This window comes from Leptidea sinapis, chromosome 45 (genome assembly GCF_905404315.1).
Source record: "Leptidea sinapis chromosome 45, ilLepSina1.1, whole genome shotgun sequence".
NCBI lineage: Eukaryota > Metazoa > Arthropoda > Insecta > Lepidoptera > Pieridae > Leptidea > Leptidea sinapis.
In genome coordinates this window covers 4,588,294-4,600,909 of record NC_066309.1, presented here as the reverse complement: position 1 = coordinate 4,600,909, position 12,616 = coordinate 4,588,294, and the positions used below count along the sequence as shown (strand labels likewise).

Genomic DNA, 12,616 nt, shown 5'->3' with positions numbered 1-12,616 from the left:
CCTCTAAAAAGCTTAGTGTACTCAGTAAGGCGAGACAGTACTTCACTAAAAGCCACCGCCTGCAACTTTATAAGGCGCAAATTCGGCCTCACATGGAGTACTGTTCTCACCTCTGGGCGGGTGCTCCCCAGTACCAGCTTCTTCCATTTGACCGCATACAACGAAGAGCGGCTCGAATCATCGACGATCAAGTCATCTCCGATCGGCTTGATTCTCTAGCATTGCGTAGAGATGTGGGTTCTCTCTGCATCTTTTACCGCATTTATCACGGGGAGTGCTCAGAGGAGCTATTCGGGCTGATTCCAGCGGCCGAACTCCACCATCGGACATTACGTGCAAAGTACGCATCCGCATCACGTAGACGTCTGGCATTCCACAACCGCGCGTTTTCTTCGAAATTTCTTGCCTCGCACAGCCACTTTGTGGAATCAACTACCGGCAGCGGTCTTCCCGAACAGATACGACTTAGGGACCTTCAAGAAAAAAGCATACCTTAAAGGCCGGCAACGCATTTCTTGACACACCTGTTGTTGCGGATGTCCATGGGCGGTTGCCTCACCTCTCCCCATCCCGTGAGCCTCTTGCCCGTTTACCCCCTCTCATATAAAAAAAAAGAAATAAAATAGCTATTCTCTCTTGTAAGAGCGATAAAAAAATCACCAGTAGCAAATATATACATATATAATGAAAATGGTCTTTGTTTGAGGTTATTTCAAGCCTAAACCACTGATCGTATCGACATGAGACTACCACCAATTGATGCGAAATTTATCCTAGATGGTTTAAGGCTACTTATCTTTCGAACTCCACCGTTTAAAATTTTTACTTTTAAAATTAGATCAGCGAGGCGGGCAAGAACGGCTAGTTTGACAGCTACATTTGAATAATTTTTATTACATGGTAAATTTTTTACTGAAGATTACATATCATGATATCAGTACCTAACATATATTTTTTTAATCTCCCGGCTAACTCATTGCAGAGCATTAGGCCCTCAATGATGATCATTTTACGATAGCAGGCGCCTTAAATAGCCTTTTTGTTTGAGACACTCGCATTGTTAGTCAATCATTTACGGTCTGTGTGGTTTGATGCAATTACTGTGTGTGTGACTTAATAACTGTTCTTTTTACATCTTAATGTACATTTTAATTATTTTTACTTGCTCGTGTAAAGCATTGAGTTATTTGATGCTTGAGTATTTTTGTTGCATCACATCTCATATATTATAATTGAAATGATTTGTAAAACGATGAAGCTGTAAATTTTGATCTAAATGAGTGGCAATAAGTTTCTTGACACTTCTTCTCATTATAGCTCAACCTTTTCTTAATTAGTGGTAAATGTAAAAAGAATAGATAGATTTGGACCTACAATTGACCGAATAAAGTAATTTTGATTTGATTTGAGTACATTTTTTCTATTTGTGTATGGACCGCGACAAAACACCATCTTATATCCGGTATGTAAGCTCGTTTGGTCATTCTTTTCTTTTTTTATTTTATGAAAATAAGGGACAAGACGAGCAGGACGTTCAGCTGATTGTAATTGATACGCCACGCCGATTACAATGCAGTGCCGCTCAGTATTCATGAAAAAACCAAAAATTTTGAGCGGCATTACAATTGATGTTAAGTCTCATTTGCCAAGAAATTTCACTAGCTACGGCGCCCTTTAGACCGAAACACAGTAATGTTTACACATTACTGCTTTACGGCAGAAATAGGCTACGTTGTGGTACCCATAATCTAGCCGGCATCCTGTGCAAGGGAGCCTCCCACTGGTAAATTCTTCATTCTATAGTCAAAGTCAAAGTTTTTATTTGCATAAACATGTTAGATTGATGTTACATAAATATTATTAAGTACATGTTTGCCACATTTATGACGTGCAAATTTTATAAATTACATTTCTAAATCATTAGTTACAATAATATAGATTTAACAAAAGATTAGTAGTAGTATTTTATAGTATATATTCAAGTTTTTAGTTGAAAATATTCGTCTAATGAATATAAGCAGTTTTTACTAAGATATATTTTCAATTTAGATGAGAAATTCCTATTTGACGATACCTCTCTTATTATTTTTGGGATGTGATTATAGATTTTTATGCAAATACACAAACAGTTTCTCTGAAATAATGTAGTTCTACAGCAAGGTACTTGTAGTTTTGTGGGGTCCCTGGATGGGAAAAGAGAAGTGTTTTCACGTTTATTAAATTCATATAAATAAATATAATTAAGAATACTTACTAAATCGTCAATAATATCGTCAACAACAGTTTCAGGCGATATATACATCAATCCATAAGCATCAGAAATAAGTTTCGATAGAGTTGTCTTTCCAACTATTGGAGGCCCGTACACAATAACCTAAAATATAAAATAATGTTATCTCAAGAGTTCTTCATCTAAAATAAACCTCAAAATTATTATATTCTTGAGTTTCAAATGTTAATACAATACTTTAAAAGGTTTCAGGGCTCTCTCTTTTCGGAATGCCTTCATAAGAGTTGGTACGTTTTCGGTGAACGACGATTCTGAGACCCATTGCAGTCCCATCGTTTCTACAATAAAGCTCGGTTCCATATTCAAATTGAGTGTCATCAAATCATAAATTCGTTGCTGTAAAGATTAAACTTTAAATGTTATTAAAATGTTGGTAAGCTGTGTAGAATCAAAGAAATAAAAAGAAAATAAAAGAATTGCCAAATTTTGTGCGCAGTACGAAGAAGTTATATAAAAAGACATCTATAATTAATACTTTACATTGATTTCTGGAATAAGAAAAGCATCTTCTGGAGGGATACATTTAAACATCCCAGATCCAACGATTCTGCCAAGTGGCTTGATAATCTGAAAAATTAAATATTTAATTTTATAAATATGTGGCATCCTACCAACAGATTGATATCTAGTAAGATAAACTTCGCATACCTGTCTTTGCTTGGTAATATTTTGTTCAACGGCCAATATGTAGAGTTTTTTTGGAAAGTCTACCATTAAATTGAAGACGATTCTGGAAGATATATTTTAATTTTATCAATCAAAGGCAAGAGACATGGTCAGCAATAGGTTAATACCTATTTGGTTGCTGTTCAAAACTAAGTGTTATTATAACTCATAACATTTTATTTTTATTAACTTTTTATGAAAATTAGGGACGAAACGAGCAGGACGTTCAACTGATGGTAATTGATACGCCCTGCCCATTACAATGCAGTGCCGCTCAAGATTATTGAAAAACCCAAAAACTCTGGCACTACAACTCCGCTCGTCACCTTGACATAAGATGTCCAGTGTCATTTGCCCAGTAATTTCATTAGCTACGGCGCCCTTCAGACCGAAACACAGTAATGCTTACACATTACTGCTTCACGGCAGAAATAGCCGCCGTTGTGGTACACATAATCTAGCCGGCATCCGGTGCAAAGGAGCCTCCCACTGGTAAACTGGCCACTGTGGGCTATTATTATTTTTAAATAGCGAACCCGGCGAACATTGTTCCGCCCTAGACGCAATAAATGAGCAGATATTGGATAACATTAATTTTTTTTTGTCAGGATAATAAGTATAAGTAAATAAAAAAATCAATTGCGATAATGTTTCTTTATTTGCTATGTATTTTGGTGCATGGGTTGCACTCTTTAGTGAAGCACCTTGTGATAGACCACATTTACCGTTTTATCATCCACATGCACATGCCACATATAATTGACCATGGGAAATGGATTTTCTAGATTCAGACCACAAACTTTCAACGATTTGCCTTGAGATTTGTTAATGGTCATGGCGAATGCAAGACCGATCGGAAATTGAAGATGACTCTAACGGCATATCTTTTAGAGCACGGCAGTACTTCTAGCCGGCCCCCATTCTAACACTCTATAAAGCGCAGGTCCGGCCACGTATGGAGTATTGCTGCCATCTCTGGTCTGGCGCACTCCAGTATCAGCTCGATCCATTTGACCGCGTGAAACGCAGAGCAGCTCGAATCTTCGGGGACCCAGTGCTCTTTGAACGGCTGGATCACTTGGCGTTCCGTAGAGACGTCGCTTCATTGTGTGTGTTCTACCGCATTTATCACTGGGAGTGTTCCAAAGAGCTGTTTAACCTGATTCCTGCCGCGATCCCCACTATCTGGATGTGTAGCGGTCCTCCACAGTGCGGTTTTCAAGGAGCTTACTTCCACGTACTACAAAGCTGTGGAATGAACTTCCTTGTGCGGTGTTTCCAAGACGATAAGACATTGGTTCCTTCAAAAAAAGCGATACACCTTTCTTAAGGGTTGGCAACACTCCCGTGATTCCTCTGGTGTTGCAAAAGAGTTTGGGCGGCAGTGATCACTTAACAGCAGGTGACCCGTACGCTCATTTGTCCAAAAAAAATATATCGGTTGGGATCAACAGGATCCTCGGAATGAGAACTTCCTCACCTTAGAATGTTCCTTTGAGAATCGTCGCGTAAATAACATTGTTCATCAATTTACTTACCATCAAATGCGTTCCGGCCCACTTTTGGTTGGTTTATGTTTCGAAACATGATTACTACGGAGCAAACCTTTGGTTGTACGGTGGTAATCAAAGGTACTATTAAATTGATATTAATCTCTCTTAAAATCCAATTCGAGTACTAAGCAAGTCCAAAAAATGCCAGCGAACGCTGTACCCAAATTCCTATACGTAAGCGAAATTCTGAATGTAACATCTATTACCTTTGAAATAGATGTTGCATTCGTATGCAAATGTAACTATTTTCTTTAATAGTAAACTTTACTGTTTATGGCTAGAGGGTACGGTAGTCAAATTATTCTACAATGAGCACACTTAAAAAAAGCTTAAAGCTCATGGTCGCTCAGAGGGCAATGGAGAGGGCTATGCTCCGAGTTTCCCTGCGAGATCGAATCAGAAATGAGGAGATCCGTAGGAGAACCAAAGTTACTGACATAGTCCAAATGATTGCGAAACTGAAGTGGCAGTAGACAGGGCACATAGTTCGACGGACAGATGGCCGTTGGGGCAGTAAAGTCCTCGAATGGCAACCACGTACCGGAAGACCCCACAAGATGGACTGATGATCTGGTCAAGATCGCCGGGATACGTTGGATTAGGGTGCACGACCGATCGTAGTGGAAATCTTTGGGGGAGGACTTTGTCCAGCAGCCGGAAGCTGATGATGATGATGGTGAGCACACTTATATTATTTAAGATTGATTTCTTATTCGCATGAGAGTGTTATTTTGTACCTAATGAAGTAAACTTTCGAATTTTCAATGCCAGAGGCTGCTGTCTCTGCGCTCTGACCCTTATTTCCCACAAAAAAAGTCAAGTTACATCAAATGTCGCGTGTATACGTCGCGCCAATGCATCGTAAAAATATCTTCTCAAATACTTATTTGTAAAAGAAATGCGCGGTGTTATTTGAGCACATACCTACAAAAATAAGGCGCATACACCTAAAAGATCAGAAACGCTCCTGTGATTCCTCTGGTATTGCAAGATAACACGCGATGAAGATCTATTACCACCAGATGAATCGTACGCTAGTTTGTCCAATTGTTCCATTAAAAGAGTGGGAGGTGTAAATTTTTACCAGTGGGAGGCTCCTTTGCAGAGACTTTGATTATGAGTACCACAACGGCACCTCTTTCTACCGTGAAGCAGTAATGTGTAAGCATTACTGTGTTTCGGCCTGATTAACTTAGTAGCTAGTGAAATTTCCAGGGAGTCTTAACAACTTATGTCTCAAGGTGACGAGCGCAATTGTAGTGCCGATCAGAATTTTTAGGTTTTACAAGAATCCTGAGCGGCACTGCATTGTAGTGGGCGTATCAATTACCATCAGCTGGACTTCCTGCTCGCCTCGTCCCTTATTTTCATAAATAAAAAATTGTTGTTGATGCAGGCATTTTGGAATTCTAAATTAGTTCTGATTTGAACTTATATAGCGGCAATATTAACAAATTGTTAACATTTCAGGGATTGCCTTTTATGAGATTCATCCGGGTGTAAAACAGATGAACGGACGAATTAGGTTAGGATAATACATACTGGGCCAAATCTTGAACATTTATAAGCGGTACTGTATTTCCACCGCGTCCAAATATAGGCAGCAATCGTTCGCACTCCCAAGCCTTTTGAAACCAATAGAATAAGACATCTTCACGTCCGCCATAAGTCACCCCGCTTGCGACAACTGTTGCCCTAATAGAAACATAATCAAATCAAATCAAAATCATTTTACTCACGTAGGTCACGGAAATGACACTTATGAATGCCAAAAAAAAATATTTTTTCTTATTGAATCTACCGCTACTTCGTAAAGGGTTGAGCTAATGAGAAGAAGTAGCAAGATACTCATTGCCAATCTTTTAAATCATGATTTACATTTTCATCGTTTTACAAATTATTTCAAATACAATATAATATGTAAAGTGATGCAACAAACACACTCAAACGTCAAATAGTCAACGCCTTACACGAGTAAGTCAAAAAAATACAAAACAAAAGTTATTGTGTACAGTAGCTGCATCATCCACACACACCGTAAATAAATAAAGGTATTCTGTGAGCATTAAATGGGATTATATATAAAAAATATATATTATAATAACTTTTAAGAATCTGAAATCATTTTTTCATGAATGTGAATCATAATTTATATTAGCCAAGTGGTCGCCTGTGATCCAAATTAAATAAAAATTGTAATTCGACAGTTTCCCTGTCTAGTTAATATAAGGATATATAAAAAAGCAACGCTCCTTTTATTCATAACGTTATGTTAACACTAGGAATAAAGATAACATTGTTATGCCTAGGTTCTTTTCAATAACCTATCTACCCTTAGTTTAACTTACGGATACATTGTTTTCACCGTTTAATGACACGATCTTATCTATCCATAGTTATGTCCAAAGCTATCTTTCATTAGGTTATTGACATGTTAGTAAGCGTAAAAGGATAGATTTGTCTACGTCTAGTAAGTTAAACTAAGGATATTGAAAACGGCCGTTAGTCGAGTTAGCAAGTCTTTTGTTGTATGCTTTTACAACATGATCCCAAAATATGTGAAAAAATATTATAAACTATTTTAATCATATAGATGTTTAATTGTAACGAAATTTAATTGAAAAAAAAAAACATGGAGTAGATATCTTGCCCCCTTCTCAGGTTAGGATATATTGACGAAGTAGGGAAGTTGGTTAAATCCTATTTTGAATAAATATATATTATTAATTTGAATTCATCTGTTGTTACAAGAGAGTAATAAAATTAATATTAATATTGCGCCTTCAAAAACATATTGTGTCTACCCATCGAGCATAGGGTTACGGGTTTGTTCATCTATAAAATAATTATACAGTCTCTCCATCTATTCATTTGGTTTCATTCATTATGTTAGATACTAGATTATGCCAAAGGGTTCGAATGCGTGGAATTCAGTGTGCCAATTATTATAGCCGAACGCTAACAGCCTGTTTTTCTCATTATGACTTAGGTGAATAGAAGAAGACAGAGTGAGAATTAGCAATGCTTTAAGTTTGCAGACTATTATGAATAAGGGGGAAAGTCTTTTCCTGGACGGCTCGTCTTTCCGTAAGATTGTCAGATAAAATTATAAGGATGTTTGAAACTCAGAGCAATACCACGTGGGTTGGCAAAAAAATAATGAATCATTTTCCTAAACGAATTGATGACAAGCGATTTGTTAGATTATTTTAGTTGATGCTCGATTTGGCAAAATGCCCTTTCTCCTATTGTGACGACAATTAGACCAGAATAGTTTATATGCATAGAAAAACTTAATGAAATTAGGACATATTGGTGTTTACCCAATTTGAGAGCGAAATTTTCTAGCAATACCAATCACTTCGTTCTCGACATCATAGTATGTTTTATAATTGGGGTGAGGTTTGCGCTTTCGAAAATCAGTTTCAATGAATGGTATATCGGTTGAATCCTGTAAGAATGTTATAGTGTTAGTACCTAATCTTATTTTACAACCTAATTTTCAAAAAAAAGAATGCTGGGAGAGTTTCTTGCGCCGCTTCTACTCTCTCAGAGCGCCATTTGCTTACGAAGCGGTAGTAGTATCTAGTATATTAGAAATAACATCAAAACGAATTCTAAAGGAATCAATTTGTAGAAGTCAAAGTGTGAGAAGTAGGTAAAGTTTTAAGTATTATAAGTTTTTGCCCGTTTTTCGTCCGGGTTACTCTAGGGAACTAATATTAATTAAGTATATCATTTCTCGAACCCCTGATAGTATGTGCCAAAAACAGATAATGGGTTGACTAGATAAGGCATGAAAGAGCAAACTCGCATTCTTATTTCTTATATTGAAATAAGATTGATATGTTAATAAGTAGGTTTTGTTACCCCTAATATTATATACTATTTTTTCAAAACTGTTAAGAATACAGTTAGACGACAAAAATGCAACGCCAGACATTTCAATTTGTGATGTATTTATATGAAAATCAAAACAACATCAGTGTTTACTTTATTAGATCCTACAACTCGGTTTAAAAATGCCTTCTATTTCTGTTATTTACTGTAAAGGACGTGATATTTGGCCATAATGAAGAAAAACTATACACCAATGATATATATTAAATGAATTCTTGGTAAACTTCATCAAAACTTAAGTAATTGATGACGCAACACACGGTCACACCGCTGACACAAGGGTTACACGCTGATCACGGGGTGCTGGAGGAAGGGGAAAGGCGGCCGCACGAATCTGTCGGCGCTTGCGCTTAACATACGGAATAATCGCTCAGTACGGTGGCTTATCCAAACTTCATGCTAAGTGTCCTTAAGTGCCTCACGAGTCATACTGTATAAACAAGCTTATCAGCTAGTAAAACAACCTCATTAGAAACTCATAAACCTTACCGGATCTAATGGTTTAGTTGAGGCCCATGTCATTACTGTGGATATTAAAATCAGATATCGTTTCTTAGATTCTCCGGCACCACCGTCATCTGTGCCTGCTAGGGATTCTGTTGGAGCTTGCTTCTCTAAAAGTGCTTTTAATACTGTAAAAATAAAGATTAATATGTTATAAAAACGAAAATATTGGCATAAGTGTCTTTGCCTGTTATCCTTTTCAGCAAATCGTAACTCCCTGAAAACACGTAACTTACGACCACCACGATATGCAGAATGTCAATAAAATTCTTAAAGTTCTTCTTTTTCAGCCTTTTAATAAGACATAGGACATATGTACACAGGGTGATTTATATAACGATAGGGAAAAACCCAGTACCTACCTGTCATAAAGTAATCGGAATATAATATAACAGTATATTTATTTTACAAATCAAGACCGTTTTAGAATTATAACGTTAAAATAATTATAAAGTTATCGGATAAATTGAATTATACATTTAATAGTAACAGGAAAATACCAGATTTTTTTTAAGTAAACTATCGAAATTAAAATCCAACTGTACTTTTAGCGCACCAGGCAAGGTAATTTCCTTATGGCTAATTTGATGGATGTTTTCGGATACCTACTCAAAAATAGGATATTGAAAGGAATCTTTAATCTTATGATGCTGAACGGCTTTTCTTCCGAGTCCTCGTGCAGACCTTTTATTCCGCTACTAAAACATATGCCGCTCAAAGCTCCAGACGGGATTTCAAATCATCCTGTATACCTAAGGGCGACTTATTGTCGTTATGTGTAAACCGAATACCTACATAAGGATAACTTCGGGGATTACTACCAATCAAGACGGTTTACTTACGTTTTAAATATTCCATTGCAATTGTAACTTCTTCTTTATCATAGCTAATATCCAGGATAACAGTTCCACACGTAAGAAGCACAGGTAAGCATTCAGATTTAGGAACAATTTTTGATACATTATCAACTGACTTGGTCTTCGGTTCAGACACGGTACCTATAAATGGAAAATAATGAAACAATAACTTTTCTATGAAAGAGGAGAACAAACGTACGAGGTATGTGATCACCATGCTCACTTGAATCACCAGAGGAATCCCAGGTACGTTGCCAACCTTATAAAGCCTTCGAATAACGTACATATGAATTCAAAAACCAAAAACACATTGGTAAGTGGCGGGAGAGGGTCGTACCGGGGGGCCCGTGGTGAGAGTGAACAGTAAAAAATGTAAAAAAAAAACAGTAAATACAAATCTAGTCCACCTGATCCGCGGTCGTATCTGGTTGAACCTATTCATTGTTTGTGGCCTGGTCTAGATACAAAAAAAAACACTCACCTCGCCACACACTCTTTTCTTTCGTTCTATAACTTTCTTATCGAATTCGAAACAGTTATGTGGAGGAAGCATGTAACGCAGATTTACTCGAGTTGTAGGAATCTCACACCTACTCTAGGAACAGCATCTAGAACACGGATCCTATGATGGAAGTAGCCATTGGCTACTGGCATCTGCGCTACTTGAACGCTGACGACATGAATGAAACGACGACCCCTATAGCCCTTAAGGTCAGTGGTTAATGACCCTAACCACGGATCTAGAAGTCCCGGATTCGAATTAATAAAGATGTATGTTTCCAAGTCACGGATTTTTATATGTATTTATGTATTTTTAATTAAGTATATCGTATTAATTATAATATCGTTCTCTTGATCCACAGTAGAGGCTATGCCTAGTTAGGGGCAAGGTAATTAAATTGTGACTGTGTTGGTCAAGAAGAATGAGTGCCATGCTTTATAATATAAATATTATTTTCTTGATTTCAATTTTCTTTTTCATTCGGTCCAGCCCAACGCCTCGAATTTTTTTTTCGTGTTGGGCACTTTGGCGCCCCTGCTCTCGGGTGCCTAGTGACCGCACCACTCCCTTTACCCTGAGGTAAGTTTAACAATATGAGAACTATATGTATATATGTTAGTTTTCCTCCTTTTTCAAAAAGAAAACTACTCAATGAACGAAATCTTAAAATATACCTACCTATAATCTCGTAAGGGTGTTCAATAGGAACAGATCCTGTTATTACTGCATCCTCCCCCATCAACGAATGTGTTGATTCCTTCACACTTTCCCTTACATTCTTCTCCACAACTTTAGAGACTTCCCGTAATATATATTCTCCTTGATAAGAATCAACATTGTTTACGAAATAACGTTTAAACGAAAATAATACATCTGACTCCGTCGTAGATTTTTCGGACGACATCTTATCCATTATTCATTCATGTGTATTATCAATTATTCCAACTGAATAAAAAGATTTAGCTTTTAAAGTAAATAAATTTTAAAGATATTAGCTATGTATCAGTCAACAATCAAAATTAAATAATTCCATTGACAGCATTCAAATTACATGACATTTTTTGACATATGAAATTTCCAAAAGGTATGATAGATCGAATAAAAAGAAATGCATTTAACGAGAATTATATTAAGATTGGGTTATCATCAATTGCAAGACGTTGCACAGATAAAATTTGAAAACAAAATTTTATGAACGATGCGGGACTCAAACCCGCGACCTCTCGCGTTCCGTGCGAGCGCTCTTACCAACTAAGCCAATCGTTTGAGTGACTGGTGACTAGTGAGGATCTACTATTTCTGAGTATTTGCTTATTAGGAAATTGACTTAAGATGTCGCTCTTGCAAGTCTAAACAATTTGTTACGTTTTAAAGTGATAACCCTCACTTCTGGGATTAATTAAGATCCTCTAGGTGAAGCCACAACCTAAGAGTTGAACAAAGCATACAAGATTTTATCAACGATACGTCACTCGAACAGTTGGCTCAGTTGGTAAGAGCACTCGCGCGGAACGCCAGAGGTCGCGGGTTTGAAACCCGCAACGTTCATAAAATTTTCTTTTCAAATTTTATTTGTGTAATTAATCTTAGAAGTTAGGGTTAGGTATCACTTTAAAACAACAAATTGTTCAAGACGTCGTTCTTGATGACGATGGTAAATGGTCATGACGTCATCAAGAGCAGCGTTCAACACCGTGGTTCAAATGACTATAATTCGGCAATGTAACAAGCGACCGAATTACGATTAGCAACTATCGAGAACCATAAAGTTGCCAAAATTATGATAATGAGTGATTTAAGTTCTTGTCCACTTAAAAGGAACTGCGGCGAAAGAAAGTGTTCCTTTTCATTCACTCGCGTCGCTCTAGTTCATAGGTTCTCAACGTGGGCGATAACGCCCCCATGTGGGCGTTTGAGACTTTAGGGGGGGCAGTAGAAGACCCAGAGAAAATTAGGGGGCATTGAGATGGCACAGATAGGGAGTGGGTAGATTAAAAAATATAGTCTAAAAAGGCAAAAAAAATACACGAAAATACTCTAGAAAAAAACATATTCTCAAAGTGGGCGGTAAGCAAAATAAGGTTGAGAAACTATGCTCTACTTCATCGTTGTATAGCTCTTTTCGAATTCGTTATAATATGTGCACCCGGCCTACGACAAATTCCAGCTGTGTTATAAGTTTTACCAGTGGGCTCAGGCACAGGATGCCTGAGAGTGAATCTTTGCTGACTTTACCATGAGCTGAAAGTCCTGCTCGTCTCGTCCCTTATTTGCATAAAAATAGAACACATGACGAATGGGCCCACATGCTCGTATTGTTACCATCTGTCATAGTGCTAAAACG

At 37.3% G+C, this 12,616-nt stretch overlaps 1 protein-coding gene across 2 annotated transcripts in view; it reads right to left on the bottom strand.

Moving 5' to 3' along the window:
• The window catches only part of LOC126977455 (adenylate kinase 7-like), a 33,699-nt gene extending 22,452 nt beyond the window's left edge, over window positions 1-11,247 (bottom strand). For both annotated transcript variants that reach the window (XM_050826255.1, XM_050826256.1), the window contains exons 1-9: window positions 10,951-11,247; window positions 9,756-9,911; window positions 8,899-9,041; window positions 7,833-7,960; window positions 6,052-6,204; window positions 2,939-3,020; window positions 2,771-2,857; window positions 2,468-2,626; window positions 2,255-2,374 (exon numbers count right to left, since the gene is read on the bottom strand). In XM_050826255.1, coding sequence (XP_050682212.1) covers window positions 2,255-2,374; window positions 2,468-2,626; window positions 2,771-2,857; window positions 2,939-3,020; window positions 6,052-6,204; window positions 7,833-7,960; window positions 8,899-9,041; window positions 9,756-9,911; window positions 10,951-11,185 — 1,263 coding nt within the window. In that variant the 5' untranslated portion in view covers window positions 11,186-11,247. The remainder of the gene's footprint in view (window positions 1-2,254; window positions 2,375-2,467; window positions 2,627-2,770; window positions 2,858-2,938; window positions 3,021-6,051; window positions 6,205-7,832; window positions 7,961-8,898; window positions 9,042-9,755; window positions 9,912-10,950) is intronic.
• Window positions 11,248-12,616: the final 1,369 nt, after the last annotated feature.